Source organism: Pseudophryne corroboree, chromosome 5 (genome assembly GCF_028390025.1).
Source record: "Pseudophryne corroboree isolate aPseCor3 chromosome 5, aPseCor3.hap2, whole genome shotgun sequence".
NCBI classification, from domain to species: Eukaryota; Metazoa; Chordata; class Amphibia; order Anura; family Myobatrachidae; genus Pseudophryne; species Pseudophryne corroboree.
Genome location: NC_086448.1, coordinates 606,367,211 through 606,384,381, shown reverse-complemented (window position 1 = coordinate 606,384,381; position 17,171 = coordinate 606,367,211). Strand labels below are relative to the sequence as shown.

At 41.1% G+C, this 17,171-nt stretch overlaps 1 protein-coding gene across 6 annotated transcripts in view; it reads right to left on the bottom strand.

Annotated features, from left to right (window-relative positions):
• Positions 1-17,171, bottom strand: part of PIEZO2 (piezo type mechanosensitive ion channel component 2) — a 648,659-nt gene that overhangs the window by 258,360 nt on the left and 373,128 nt on the right. For all 6 annotated transcript variants that reach the window (XM_063923449.1, XM_063923453.1, XM_063923452.1 and 3 more), the window contains exon 3: positions 9,769-9,894. In XM_063923449.1, coding sequence (XP_063779519.1) covers positions 9,769-9,894 — 126 coding nt within the window. The remainder of the gene's footprint in view (positions 1-9,768; positions 9,895-17,171) is intronic.

Below are 17,171 nucleotides of genomic sequence, written 5' to 3'. Positions count from 1 at the left end.
TTATGTATGAGCACAGCCATTATTTATCCTCACTACAGTATATTGGGGTTTAAGTTGCTGATAGATTTGTGTTTGTTTAAGCAAATAGCACTAGTTTGTGAATTATATAGTGGTATAGGCCTGGTCAGAGATGGAAGTGCTCATCTGTATCTAGCTAGGACACATTTTGCATATCAGCAGAGACTTTTTGTCTAAGGATCATTGTGGCACAATTTATTTACAAAAATTAAACAATAAAAGCTCACTGTGCTACGTTGATATTAAATATGTCAATATTAATAAATATAAGTTATACTTTGTGATATAAAACACATACAAGGCTTCTCCTTACCATAAGATATTCCTTAACAATAGACAAATATTAAAAGTTAGTAATAAGCACATCCATAGTTTCACCATTTTTGCAGCTACTGTAAATAAAATACATTTGATGCTGCAAAAATTATTCCAATATACTGTAAATCACAATGGTGCAGTTTGTTCACTTTTCTTTTGCTAACTGGAAAGAGCATATCTACCTCTTGGACAGGATGGCCAGTAACAGGTATTTGAATGTTTAACTTTAACAATTGCAACTTCATTACACTCTCAGCCTAAATAACTTTTTATTTCAAATACACCATGTACCACAAATTGCTCTTCATTGCACTCCATGGTAATCGCTCCACAGCAATTACATCCTTCATTCTCCCTGCAACACTCATGACCAATAATATCCACCTGTAATAGCCAACCTGTCACCATAAGAAAAACATTCCCAAACCTCCTACCACTATATTTATCTCTCTTTCTTGCTTTCCTTAGCTGGTGACATTTCACCAAATTCCAGGCCCCGACCACTTTTGCCCCTCTCACATTCACCTGATGTGCAGTAATTCAAAAATCTAGTTAACCTCATAAATATTACATGTCTCCCATCACCCGCCAAATCACTAAAATGTGCCTGGAAATGGAATGCATGCTCTGTTTGTAACAAATTAACATCCATCCATGACCTCTTCATATCTAACACCTTCAACTTGCTGGCTATAACAGAAACATAGTTTACACAATCAGACATGGCCTCCCCTGCAGCACTGCTACACAGTGGTCTGCAGTTCTCACACATCTCCATCTCTGATAACAGTAAAGGAGAAGGGGTTGCATTATTACTATTCCAATCTTTCACGTACACAGATCTACCATAGGTTCCATCACTCACATTCAGATCATCTGAAGTACATTCTATCAAGATTTACACTCCCTTATGTCTACTTTTTGCAGCTATCTATCGCCTACCTGGGCAACCCAAGCAATTTCTAAAAGATCTTTCTGCCTAATTCCCCCACTTCCTATCTTCTGGCATCTCCACCATCATCATGGCTGATTTCAATATAGCTATTGATAGCTCGAAATCTGCTGTTCATGCCCCCAAACTGCTCTTTTGGCATTTCCTGATGGACTGACTTCTCTAGTCATCAGGAGGGCCACTGCCTTGATATTGTGTTCCCCAGACTATGCTCAGTTTCTGAATTCACTAACACTCCTTTCCTTCTCTCAATTCACAACCTTATCACCTGCATGCTCTTCTCCATTACTTAAAACTCCATATCACTGAAGTCCTCCAATCCTCCTCAAACCTACAGAAATATTAACACAATTAATTTTCAAGAACTTTTTTTTATCGCTCTACAACTACTCTCACCGATTTCTACATTCATTTCTCTTGAGATGGCTGTATCACACCTGAAACCAGACTCTAGAAATAACCATAGATAAAGTGGCTCCAACTACCCATCACACTCCACGTAGGCTAGATGTCAACAGTGTCTCCCTAAATTAACAAGACACCTACAAAACTCACATAAATTTGAATGTCAGTGGCATAAATCTAGTACACCAAGTGACTTCCTTATGTATAAGACTATCTACCACTCCTATCGTAATGTCCTGGACACTGCCAAACATATTTTTCAAACCCATATCTCTGCTCAACCCTCTAATCCCAAATTACTTTTTAATATATCTAAATCACTTCTGAACCCTCCCCCACCCAACCAACCAGGGACTGTAAATGCGCAAGATCTTGCTTCCTACTTCAAGGACAAGATTGATAATATCCGAGATTAAATGGTATACTCTTCCTCAGTCAGTGCCCTACTGAATTCCTTATCTGAACCCTCTGGCACTTTCTCTTCATTTGATCTCACAAATGAAGATTAAGTATCAACACTCTTCTCATCTTCCTACTCTACAACCTCTCCTATTGATACTATACCATCAGGGTCGTTGCTAAGGTGTTCGGTGCCCCCCATAAAACTAGAAATTTGCGCCCTCACACATTTAATAAGGAAATAGTGCACACCAAAATGGAGTGGTCTCACAAGAAAGTGGTATGGTCACACAACAGTACCCCCAATACAAAGTATGCCACACAGTAGCACAATCTTATTCACATTACACCGCACACAGTGCCCGATTCACATTACACCATATAGTAGTAGTGTCCTTTTTTCACATTATGCTACACAGTAGTACCCCTTATACAGTAGTGCCCCTTATTCACAATGCCTAAAAATGTACCCCTTATACACAAAGCCCACTGTAGTGCCCCTTACACATAATGCCCACAGTAGTAGCGCCGCTTATCCACATAATGCCCACAGCTGTAGTGCCCCTTAGACACACAATGCCCACAGTAGTAGTGCCCCTTACACATAATGCCCACAGTAGTTGTGCCTCTTAAAGAAAAATACCACAGTTGTAATGCCGCTTATACATATAATGGCCACAGTAGTCATGCCCCTTATACACATTATGCGTGGTAGTCTTATACATTACGTCACAGGGAGAGAGAGAGAGAGAGAGATAGACTCTGTGTGTGTTTTTTTATACTTATGTTTGCTCCTAAAGCAGCTGCCTTCCATCAGCCTCCTCCCGCCCAAACACTGCAGACGGGCGGGAGTACACAAAAGGCCGGGGTCAAAGGGATGTCACGTGCCTCCTTGCTGCAATCAACTGTGAAGAAATGTGAAGACGTTGGGGATAATTCCAAGTTGATCGCAGCAGGAAATTTTTTAGCAGTTGGGCAAAACCATGTGCACTGCAGGGGAGGCAGATATAACATGTGCAGAGAGAGTTAGATTTGAGTGGGTTATTTTGTTTCTGTGCAGGGTAAATACTGGCTGCTTTATTTTTACACTGCAATTTAGATTGCAGATTGAACACACCACACCCAAATCTAACTCTCTCTGCACATGTTATATCTGCCTCCCCTGCAGTGCACATGGTTTTGCCCAACTGCTAAAAAATTTCCTGCTGCGATCAACTTGGAATTACCCCCCCGTTATTCCGTGGTCCACAATATTCAACACGTCCAGTCAGGTTCTTGCACGAGCATCAAAGGCATTATGGCCAATCATTACCACTGATGAAAAACTACCTACTTTCAAAAATAAACGTCCAATGACATGTTACAAACGAAGACGAAATATTAGAGATATGATCATTAAGACGGATATCACGGGCTGGTCCAATCAAAAACCCACACCGAGTTCCTTCCTTAGCAAGAAGAATGGCTGCTATCAATGCTTAGGCTGTACAACTTGCAAACATATGCTTATTGGCGCTGAATTTAAACATCCACATCAAGAAAAAAAACATACCCATCAAACATGCACTAACTTGTACATCGACTTAATTCGGTGCCCCTGCAATCTTTGCTATGTAGGAAAGACCATAAGGACCATTAGGGAAAGGATGGCCTTGCATAGATCAGCCATCAAAGCATCTCTTTCAGGTACAACATCAGAACAACCGGTGGCTTGCCATTTCAAGGAAGCAGGACACTCGTTGCAAGATTTCAAACACATGGTCATTGACCATATTCCAATGTCATTGAGAGGGGGCGACAGGTCGGGGAAACTTCTCTGTTTAGAAGCCAAATGGATATATACTCTAAATACTATCCACCCTTTAGGCCTGAATGAGAAACTTACAGTACCTGGATCTACCATTTTAGTTTTAGTACTGACATATTGGCAGAGCCGGCCATAAGCATAGGCAAACTAGGCAATTGCCTAGGGCATTTGATATGCCTAGGGGCATCAGCAGCTTCTGCTGATTAAAATGATATGCGGCATGCCTATATTCTGTGTGTAGCATTTCATATGCAGATACAGCCACAGTCTCACACAGTATATAGGCATGCTGCATATCATTTTAATCAGCAGAAGCTGCTTGTGCATCCAAGCCATATAGCAATGCAAATAAGATGCATTTTCATAAAAAAGGTGCCCGACATTAGCATTGAGGCAAGATTTATGAGGACACATCTGTATCCAAGCAGAGGCAGAGGTCACAGTGTGAGTGCTGTGTGCATGTGAGTGGGTTGATTGTGCAGTAGTGTGTGCAATACGTGTAAGGAGCATAATGTGTGTCATGTAAAAATGCATTAATAATGTGCAACATATGTGTAAAGGGGCCCTATGTGTGTCTTTATGTGTATAAGGGCATTAATAATGTGCGGCATATGTATAACAGGGTACTACTGTATGTGTGTCATTATGTGTATAGGGGCACTAATAATGGGCACAAATGTGTAGGGGGCACTGTGTGTATCATTATGTGTATAAGGGCATTAATAATGTGCAGCATATGTGTAAGGGACATTATGTGTAAAAGGGCATTAATATAGGTTGTCATAATGTGTAAGGCACATTATGTTTATAAGGACATTAATAATGTGTCTCATATGTGTAAGGGGCATTACTGTGTGGAATTATGTGTATAAATGCATTACTAATGTGTGGCATTATGTGTATAAGGTGCTCTACTATGTGGCATTGTGTATAGAAAGGGCACTACTGTGTCATCTAATGTGAATAAAGAGCAATAGGGTGTGGTGTAATGTTAAAAAGGGCAATTCAGTGTGATGTAATGTGAATAAGGGGCTCTACTGTGAGGAGTAACGTTTATAAGGTAAAGTGATACTTCTGTGGGATGTAATATGAATTATGGACACTATTGCATGATAAAATGTGAATAAAGTTGCAGTACTGTGTGGTGTAATTGGAATTGGGGTTAGTATTGCGTGGCCATGACCCTTGCCAGCAAAAACACACCCCTTTTTGGGCTGTGCGCCAAATGTGCGAACTGTTCCTATTTAAAATATAGGGGGTACAAGCACCAAAATAAGGACTGCTATGGGTGAGGGGTGATGGTGCTGGGAAAGAGGTGCAAAGTCAGAGGTGGAACCAGCGGTGGTGCTAGGGGGCACCAGCCAAAATCTTGCCTAGGGCATCATATTGGTTAGGGCCGGCTCTGCATATTGGTACTTTGACTTCATCACCCCATATATTGGGGGCCAGAGAACATCACTATCTAGATAGGGCATATTCCCCTGTTATCCAAATCTTTTTCAGTGGTACTGACCTAATAGCATACCCAATTGCCCGTTCTCTAATGCATTTATCCCTGTGCAGTTATAGCTCTCAAAAATACGACTGTCCAAAATTTCTATATTAGTCCCCCCATTATCCTTCATGCACTATCACTGTGGCTTTGGACTGTATATCCAGTTGTATGCATTGAACCGGATTACCCCTGATATATCCTTAACAGGAGTTGTTCACGATCCACTATTGAATTTGCTGCATTTTTCCTTTTTCTTGTAGTTATTCCCTATTTTTGTATTTATTTGTTGCTGCGTGAATGCCAGTCATCATGTTTGGAGGAAACCAAGCACCGCTCATAACCAGGCCAATACCATCACTACAGTGAAGCATGGTGGTGGCAGCATCATGTTGTGGGGATGTTTTTCAGCGGAAGGAACTGGGAGACTAGTCAGAATAGAAGGAAAGATGAATGCAGCAACGTACAGAGACATCCTGGATGAAAACCTGCTCCAGAGCGCTCTTGACCTTAGCCTGGTGCGATGGTTCATCTTTCAGCAAGACAACGACCCTAAGCACACAGCGAAGATATCAAAGGAGTGGCTTCAGGACAAGTCTCTGAATGTCCTTGAGTAGCCTAGCCAGAGCCCAGACTTTAATCCGATTGAACATCTCTGGAGAGATCTGAAAATGGCTGTGCAACAGCGCTTCCCATCCAACCTGATGGAACTTGAGTGGTGCTGCAAAGAGGAATGGGCGAAACTGCCCAAAGATAGGTGTGCCAAGCTTGTAGTATCATATTCAAAAAGACTTGAGGCTATAATTGCTGCCAATGGTGCATCAACAAAGAATTGAGCAAAGGCTGTGAATACTTATGTACATGTGATTTCTTAGTTTTTTAATTGTAATAAATTTGCAAAAATCTCAAAAACACTTTTTCACGTTGTCATTATGGGGTATTGTGTGTAGATTTTAGAGGGAAAAAATGAATTTATTCCATTTTGGTATAAGGCTGTAACACAACAAAATGTGGAAAAACTGAAGCATTGTGAATACTTTCCGGATGCACTATGTATATATATATATATATATATATATACATATATATACATTTTCTGGAATTTCTCTACAAGATTTGGATTTGTGTATTAATTAACTTCTCTATTAATTATAAAAGTAGTGTTGTGCCTTAAAAACGGACAGATTACAGAAATAAAATGAATAGAGAGATAATGACACTAAACTTGAATTATTCTTTTTATCTATAGTATAAATTAATTTAGTAGAAATTGAAAAGCTACCCACTGCAGTGCATATTAAATATACTGTATAACAGATACTTGTAAGGTATAAGTATCATAAAACAGATGGGAATTGTTAATTTATATTTAGGATCACTTTGTTTTGAAGACATATGTGCACATGTATTTACTGAAACAAACAGGGTCCTAAAATAATTCATTCAACTAATTAGTACCATTTGTTCATCACTGATTTGTGGGAAACAATATAAAATGGCAAAGTAATGTCTGTTTTCAATTGTTAAATCTTAACAGATGCAGAATGTTTTTGTTTATTTATGAAGTGCTTTCCATGAAGACATACATTGAGATTACTGTCCGTCTGCACAATGTATGTAAGCAATAAATACATCACAATGGTTACAAAGTCAGACGTTAAGGCTAGTTCCCACAAATGTGTGTGATGCCCTGTACATTTACTAGGGTCCTGAGAGTTTTATGATGGAAGTAGATGAATTTGTATGTCAAAAAAATGTAATTATATTATAGTGTACACTGCTGAGAAACAGTGCAGGGTTAATCCCTCATCAGTGTAAGCCAAATAGTGCACCGCACAAGGAAAACTGGAGCAGAGCTTGTACTGTCCGGTAGTCTATTGCCATCTGATGAAGTCAAGTCCCAAATGAAGGACAAGTGTGGATACTGAAGTTATGGAATGACCGTGTAAATTCCTAGGAATACTATCAATCTTGGTATTTTAATGGTGGGGAGACCTCAATATACAGTAGTTCTCTCCAACATCATACAGGGAAATCTCCTATATAATAGCACAGATCTGTGACTCTGTGCCTGTCTGTACAACGCTGGGCGTGGATAGGAGCGCTCATTGGGTTAGCAGCAGGTCTATCACACCCAGTCCCCAGCTGATTGGGCAAGAAACGCCCTCCCACACAGGTTACATCCAATGAGAGGCTCTGCCCCTTGGCTGCTGTGTGTTCCTAGAGCAGGATTAACAATGGGGATGATGGAGCTGCATCTCCAGGTCCACACCCCAAAATAGGCCCACTGCATCTGCAGCAACATACCCTCCAACAATTTACACATAAAAATCGCTACAAATTTGAAAAGGGGGCATGGCCACGGGTAAAGTGGCATGGCCACACCCCCTTCCCAATACTTTCAATGGAAGTTTGGAGAGCCACAAATCGGTACAGACCATAAAAAAAAATAATAACTGCACCTGCCAAAAAGGTGCAGTTGGAGGCAGTGGTGCAAGTATGCGGGCACGCTTGGGTACGGAGTACCCTTACGAATTTGGCAGCGGGTACGCAGTACCCACTACCACACACTTTGCCATTACCACAATTACAATGTGCCACAAAGCAACAAGACCATGGTGCTTGGCAGCATGACGGCTCCTCCCACTTTGTCAGGGTTACTGGGAGTGTGACAGTGGCTGTATTTTCCTGTTATAATGGAAGCATTACTATATATTGTTATTAAATTAGGGGCTTTACTATATATTTCTATTATACTGAAGGTATCACTATATATTTCTAATATACTGCAGGCATTACTATATATCTTTAGCATTGCCTCCAGATAAATAAAACAAAAGGGGCTGTGTCGTGTGGCCACGCCGCTAGTGTAATGTAGCCACTCCCACTAGCAGCATGTGGCTACGCCCCCTCACAACTCATGACCACGCCCATTTTTCGATACTCAGTACCACTAAGAAAATATTTCTACTTGCACCACTGGTTGGTGGGTATGCCACTGCATCTGCAGCAAGTCTCTGTGCTCTAGATGGGGGGGGGGGGGGAATCCTTTTACTGCAGCAGCCTATGTCCTGCTGCCAGTCCGCCTGCCCCCTCCGGCATCAACAATCCCCACTCCTTAGCCGTGGCGCAGGTGGAACAAAAGCTGCTGGGGCCACCGGCATAGATGTGTATGGAAGCGGCGAAGCGGAAGGCTTTCATAGCCCCCCCTGCGCGCATACTCTCTGAGTCCCGGAGCCTCCTCTGCGCGTGATGTCACAGAAGTGCCTCCCCGCCACAGCCGCGCCCAGATTCCCTGACTCCGAAACACAGCACCTGGGCTGCCAGCCTGAAAAAATCAATTTAAAAGGTGACAGTGCAGTGCAGTGGGTGTGCTGTGTCACTGACACTGCACAGCACTCTCATCTTTTACATTGATTCAGCGAGTCAGTCAGTTCTGCTAGCCACTCATTATTGTTAGCGCCGGTGTCCCAATGTGCCGCATTACAGGGAAGTAGACGCACTAATTAAAATACAGCTAACAGCAGCCCTTAGTGCCGAAGCATTCCGGTGCTAAGGCCTGCTAGGAGCTGTAGTTTATTGAGTGCATCTTCTTCCCTGTAATGCGGCACGTTGGGACACCAGCGCTAATAATAGTGACTGGCTGCTTGGCTGCTGTGCGAGTCTCTGGGAGAGCCACTGCCAAGGGGAGGACAGCAGCTTAGCTGCTTCCAGGAGGAGAAGCAGGAGAAACATTACCCGCCCCTCCCCCACTCGCAGCACCTCGCGGTCCCATCTTCAGCACCCCCACATCCCTCCTCCAGCACCCACGGTGGCTCCAGACCCCCACCCCAGCACCCCTGCACCCACCCCTCCCCCACCCAAGGTGGCTCCGAACCCCCACCCGCGGCACCCATGCATCCTCCCCCACCCACGGTACCACCGCACAAGACCCTCCCCCACCTGCGGCACCCCTGCAACCACCCCCTCCCCCACCTGTGGCACCCCCGGACCCTATCTACGTCTCCCCCATGCCCGCCACTCCCCCAACCACAGCACCTACTAGGTGATTCATCAGGCCCTGCGTGCGCTGTTCATGCCGTTGCAAGGGGCTTCCACCTCTTAACCATCGCACGCCCTTTGTCCATGCAATATTTAACCACTCACACAATTATGATTGGAGGTAATACTCTATATAATAAAAATATTGCACGCCACAAGGGCGTGCATGGGTTAAGGGGGCGTAGCCCCTTACGATGGTGTGAAGAGCGCCCGTAGGGCACCCATTGATTTTTTTCATGGAGAGCACATACACACTCAATATGTTTAACATTATTGTACTCATGAACTGCTATGTACTGAGAACACCGAACTACTTAAAATAATAGATATACTCACAGTTAAAATGGGGGTCTATCATTTTTCTGGCCTCCAGGCTGGCTATTGTTATGTGAAAGATGATATGCAGCAACAGGAATGAAAGACTGGTAAAACATAAGGATTTTAGTAACCGTCCTGTATGTCCTGTAAAATACAGAAAAGAAGAATGTGTTGTTTAGAATAGGTTAACACTTAAAATTCATACACGTAATTGGTCCTTTATAGAATGACAGTGACTTACATTTTCACTGGGCCATTCACAACAAACAGTATTTGCAATAATTTATAATATATTTCGAAACTGAGTAAATATTCGGAGACCCCCATTCTGCAGTGTACATGGCACTTTGGTAATTCATAGGTAACCTATATTCATTCACAGCAGAAATCAATGCACCTTTGCAAAAGACATTTTCCTAGCAAACTGAAAAAGCAGGTACAGCAGTTGTGCATAATCCGTGACTAGCACAAGGGGAAAAAAAATCACTCTTCACTGTTAAACTCTACTTTTATGATTCGCGCATCACAAATAGGTGTATATCTATTCTCCAGGATTGCCTGCTGTTTTGCATATCGAATGGATTTAGAGAATTATGTGGTATAAAGTAAACATATGTGTTCACCCTTCCATGCATACTTTAAAAGAACTCACTAGAATAAACACACTCTCCTGTTCCTTAACTTACAGCTTCATAAATCACTCTACAGGAAAACTGGTGAAATTCTTCGTTTCTGATATAACAGATCACAGAGCCAAGGCATATTCACTTTCAGGCACTGCTTGTGATAAATTAAGCATGGCACATTTAAAGTAAGCTCCTTATGTCAAAATACTGTATTATTGTTCAATTAAGAACATCATATTTAATGCTTTAGATGCTGTTTAAGGAAACAGGTTTAAATTAGATAAAAACAACACTGAGTGCCTGATTCATGTTTTCATGTTAGTGAGTAAGGCAAAAAAAGCAAGTAGCTTTGTGTCTGGAACAAACCATGGGGGTCATTCCGAGTTGTTCGCTAGCTGCCGTTGTTCACAGCGCAGGGATCAAGCTAAAAATCTGCACTTCTGCGCATGCGTATGGTGCGCACTGCGCACGCGCGACGTACTTTCACAAAAGCCAATGTAGTAGTTTTACACAAGCTCTAGCGATGCTTTTCAGTCGCACTGCTGGCCGCAGAGTGATTGACAGGAAGTGGGTGTTGCTGGGAGGCAACTGAGCGTTTTTGGGGAGTGTGTGTAAAAACGCAGGCGTGCCAGATAAAAACGCAGGAGTGGCTGGAGAAATGGGAGTGGTGGCTGGGCGAACGCAGGGCGTGTTTGTGACGTCAAAACAGGAACTAAATAGTGTGAAGTGATCGCAAGGTAGGAGTAGGTCTGCAGCTACTCTGAAACTGCACAATCTTTTTTTGTTCCAGCGTTGCGATCCTTTTGTTCACACTTCTACTAAGCTAAGATACACTCCCAGAGGGTGGCGGCTTAGCGTTTGCACTGCTGCTAAAACCAGCTAGCGAGCGATCAACTCGGAATGAGGGCCCATGTTGCTTGAAAAAGTTCAGTCCAAATGTTACACTCGAGTACAAGAACCCGTGAGATGGAACAGTTCAGTGCATTAGCATCGTCACCACCCAGTTAGCTCCCAGAAATGCCTATTTCCCTGAATGTATGGTACGGATGGATCAATCCATACGCAATAGCAATCTCCGTCCATGTGTCTGATCTGCTTCATGTGCAGATGCCTGTTTCTTCTATTGGCGCATGCACAGTATGCTGAAATAGGCCAGTTCCGAATTTCCACATGCATCCAACTCAGAATCAGGCACAGTGTAATCAAGGTAGTTAACTCATCTTGACCTATCCCGCCCTGATGTTGGTGGGTAAGCCACAGTTCTATACCAAGATAGTAAGATGTGAGATTCTGGCACCATATTTGGATTTAATCTACCCTTATTGGCATGATTAACAGTTGATTTTTTGCACATCCATAAGCTTATGTACATTTCTTTTTCTGTATTTTCAGACTCATATACCTTAAGATATGTGCAACATTAATTCTTATTCTGTTATAAAGATATGTAGAGAAAAATGTTGGCCTAGAAGGGTGGTGCTTAATGAAGTCATTGCATTCCTAGCATGATTACATCATCATAATACCCCTTCCTGGGTTCTGAGCTACAGCAATTTTATAGGGGGGAGCCCTGCAGTGCCTATGGGATGTGCGGAAAACCCCAACAATGGACTACAACTAAAAATCTGGATGCAAGATGTGTACATCCTGAGTGTATTTTTATGCTTACAATTAACGTGGGCCTAATGGTGAGTCAGAACCTCTGTACATATATAATCCTATATAATAAAAGGCTAACGCTGCTCCTCACCTATATGGGTGAATTCAAGTGTTTTGCACACCAGCAGCCACTAGATGGTGTGAGTGTGCAACTAGTTAATACTAGTATACATATATTTGTCCATAGCATTTTATTTCCTGAGATGGTTTTGTGAGAAAATAAATGAAAAATTTTAGGACTGGGTACTGCATGTACAAAGTCAAGGATGAGTTCTCATGCTGTCTGGTAAGGGATTGCAATAGTTAACACTAGCAACACACTCTTACAATCTACTATGCGATCTGTCATCCTCATCTCTTGAAACCATCTGTTGAAAAGATTGTGGCTGGAGGACCAGCAGCAGAAGTATTGAACAGACTGACTGATGGTGTGTGCGTACACATCTTCCAGGTTTGTCCGAAATTGTACCATCGTGCCCTATAAACTTTAGAACTTCCATAAAACTAGATCAAAGAGATGTGACTGGTTTTCCTATTATAAAACATGATCCTGGGTGGGCACTCTCAATATCTCACCAAATGGTTGTGAATCATATGATCTGTCAGATGATTGTATAGGTGTGTAACTAGTATAACTCTGGTTTGGCAAGGTAAATAGGGGAAACATGCTGGACAACATTTGTAACTTAAAGTACAATTTACTAAAAAATTAAAATGTTGGTTCTAACAGTACACTTCTCTCCCAACTGTTTCTCTATCCCTCTCTCTCTTTCTCTAACTCTACAGCTGTCTCTATCTGTCTCTCTCTGTACCTCTGGAGCCGGATGCTCTCCAAATTTCAGGAAATTTACAGGAAATTTGGAGAGCATCCGGCTCCAGAGGGGCAGATAGAAAGTAAGGGAAGAAGAGGATAAAGTAACAGGAAAGAATGAAAGGAACAGACATGGAAAAGGATTGTTCAGTTATTTTGTCCATTTCCTTCTGAAGATCTTCATCCTTGTATCCTCTTTGGACAAATTTGTTTTTCATCTGAAGAGTTTTTCATCTGAAACGCATTGGTAAGCGCCAGAGACCACAGATCTGGAAAGCTGTTACGTCATCTGCATTGCGCCGACGGGCGAGAGAACAGGGAGACGCCAGCGGTAATCAGCCGGATGGACCGAAGCAGACACAATAGAGGTAGGCAGCTGTAGGGAGAGTTAGATAGCTTTTCCTCAATGACACCATCTGAGTGCGGTGCTGACAGCCGGCATTATATACGGAACCCACTACAACGGATCTCATATGGACTCACACATTTGCACACAAAAGTGCTGTTAAACATTTATTTTATTAAAGTAAATCTTTATTTACAGGTATTAGCATTTTTTTTACACCTTTAGCACTCCATTTTACAGTTTATTACACCCGTAAACTTATTGCAATCCCTCTTATGGCACAGCAGAACAAATCACTGAGGACTACACAAGTAGAGGAACTTTAAAATGTCACTGTATCTCTCAGCTTGATTTGTTCTACCTATATAATCCTGTTAGGGAATGTAATAAACCAAGCAATTTGGAGCACATGTGGTGGCCATATAACTTACAGTGTACGGCTACAGTCACATACTTTAACTAGGGAAGTCCTGCACGGTGATGTTGTCCCTTTGGAATATTTTAGTTAATGCAGGTGGACAAATTGAAACAGAATTTAATCCATCATATTTTTGGGGATTAGGAGTATTGTGACTTCCCAACAGGCAGCTCAGCAGCTTCCAGAATTATAATTCATCCATCAGATAAACAAAATTTCCATGGAAAATTTTTAATCCCATAGCAATAACATGCAATACATTTGTCACATTAGAGAGAACATAGAATATGTATGTGTACTTGCCTAAGATTGAAGCATTGTGACAACTAGACTACAGTATACTGAAATTAATTCAAAATAAAGACATTGTATATTACAGACGGGCAGTGAAAGTGGATGTAATGGTATCAGATAGAATATTTTCATTCACCATTTGCAGCCATTTTAGATGTTGTAAACTGATGCACCAGTGAGATAAAGTAGACTTAAATTCTGCAGAGCAGTGCTTATGTTGCTGATATCCACTTGCTGCAAACATTATCTATATCACTATATACTTCAGACTATCTCACTTCTCTAATTGCCAACACTATTGGAATCACTGTCCTTGGATATTAGTTGGTTAATACTGAAAATAATTACATCTACGCCAATTGCAGGGAAGCTTCAAGGGCCAATTCTGATTTCTTCTTTTGTTCCATGCAATATGGAGTCTCGAATCACGGTTACTGGCATATGTGATTGAGTTTTTAATGGGTCAATTGTTTTTCTTATCTATCTATTTTTTTAGGTCATTTTAAAGTATTCTATATACAGTATGTGTGCTGAATATTCTACAAGAAGTAGAATAAACAATCCAGTTTCTAAATACGTCTAATCCTATTTGCTCAGGCCCTATTTGGAAACACACTTTTTTGGTTTATACTGATATACTGTAAAAATGAGAATGAAAAAATAGCCTGTGAGTTGATATCCTCACCACCTATAGAGTTTTACCAAGAATTCAGTTAATTTTTTGCTTTGTTGTAAAAATGTTGCTGGATTCTGCAAAACACGTAATACTTTCAAGACTATGGTATTTTTTTAATTGAGTTATCTCTTATAAGGCCTCATACATAAATTGATAGAATACATTATTTACTAGCATTTTTAACTCTAGTATAAATAAACGAGTCTGGTAATGGAACCCAATCCCAATGTAAGATATACACACTCACATTTTTCTTGCAATCAGGTGTGTGCAGGGGCGGATTGTCCATAGGTCTCAACAGGAAAATTCCTGGTAGGCTGATGTGTCTGTGGGGCCTGTTTTGTGTGTTGTCACGTGGCCCCACCCCCCACATGACAAGCATCCCATCTCACTCAGTACACTGCATTGTCCCCATTAATTGTTATTTAATCTCTGCACAGTACAGCAATTCTGCTACCCAGTGATGCTGCCATGGCTACACGGTATGTTCTACCTCTTGTGCGGCCCATGTCAGCCACTTCTACAAAATTTAACCGGCCACTTTTAGTTCCCATTCCCCTCCTGGTCTGCAGCAAAAGATGCGAGGAAGGCCACAATTACGGACAATCAGGTAATGTGAGGAGGGATCCTACCCCTCTCATCAGACCCCACCCCCTCATCAGACCACACCCCCAATAAGGGCTGCTTCCATAAACTTCCCGTGCTGGTTTTCCATCCCAATCCGCCCCTGGGTGTGTGTAGTACTTATGCTCAGTCATAGTTTTATGAATGCTTCTGGCTTGATCCAGTGCATTAGATACAAGTTAATCCTACTCGGGACAATGAATACAAACTTTAATTCAAATCAAACGCCAGTCGTATAAGGCTTAAGGAAGCAACAAATGAATAAAAGTACTTGAAGACGAACAACTGTGCTTTTCAGTTAGAAGACTTTTAAGTGGCAAATGTTTCTCATTCACAGTGTTACCTAGTGATACTCTTTCTGGCTCAGACCACTAAAAATACAGCAAATATGATCTAAAATATTCTCTCATATTTATAACTGAATATTCAGATTTTTTTTTCTTTAATAAAACAACCACAAAGAGTTACATTTCCACTAAAATTTCCACTAGCATTTGCCACAATGATCAAATGCACTGTATCATTTGGGAGAGATTCAGCACCAAAAGTAAAATGTTGATACAAGACAAACATGGTATCTATAAAACTACTGTGAAATATAGTATATTCACAGATGTGCCAAAACGAGTATGTGCTGAAATGATATATTAATAATTTTGAAAACACATTACACTTTTATTTTTTATATAATATGATTCATTGCATTTCTTGTAGCCTTACAAAGCTAAAAGCTCCCACCTATAAAGAAACATTCAATGTTTGCTACTGTGAATCAACTCACTGTTTACTCTGAGCTGGCCTGAACTGCCTCAGTGAGTTTATTTTCTGTGGTTTTGAAAAAAGAAGCTGGAAGACGGCAGAAACAAACAATAATAAATATGTATGCGTATATATATATATATATATATATATATACACACACACACACACACACACACACACAACATGCAACAGAAAAAGAGGATATTGTTTGCCTGGAATTCGGTTATTTACTTCCACCACTTGTCTAGGTATTTAAGTTATCTGCTGCCTGTGTATAAAGGTTTTGTGGTTGCAGAACAGGACTCGGAATTATGACTTTAGATTATCCAAATTGTAACCCTAGTCTTGGCACAGTATCCTGTGAAGTTTGCAGGTTAGCTGTTATCATCATACCTTGGGTGACCTCATAATTTGTCAGATTCTTCTAATGAAGAGAAACTAGAAATCGGATGGAATACTTAAAGTAATAACCACTGAAGTATAAAAATGTATTAAACAAAGTAAAAGAAAATATATGCTTTTATTATTAAAAAGTTTACATTTCTCATTTTGCTTTATTATTTCATTATTCTTAGGGCCAGATGGACTAAGCTTTAAAAAGTGATAAACTGAAGAGAGCTAATGTTCCAGCCAATCAGCTCCTAACTGCATGTCACAGGCCCTGTTTGAAAAATGAAAGGAGCTGGTTGGCTGGTAGTTTATAACTCTCCACTTTATCACTTTTCAAGGCTTAGTACATCTCTCTCTTAATCCTTATGTTGCCATCATTATGCTAATCTCGATTGTCAGACACAGAAAAGATACAATGAATGATTTGTTACCAAAAGGTGTATACAAAACAATTAAAAATACTGTAATTTAAGGAACCAGGGGACCAGACCCTCCAACATTACCCTTTCTATCTGGTATAAAATGCTCTGCTCCTGGACTTCCTACTTCATGTATGTTTGCAATCACCTATGTTGAACTACTAAGGATAGAAGATGGGTGTTTTAAAACAGGTGAAAACAATCAAATATTAGTGGGAAGTCCAGGAACAGACATTTTGGGCGGTATTCAAATGCTATATCATGCCCAATCTCCTTTCTAATGTGATCCCAGTTATTGCGCATATCGCGCCCATAGTAAACGGGTTTAGCTGCGTAAAGGGTTAGGGCAACTCGCAGCCCTGGGGGTAGCGAGCTGAAATGATGATACCACGCCCG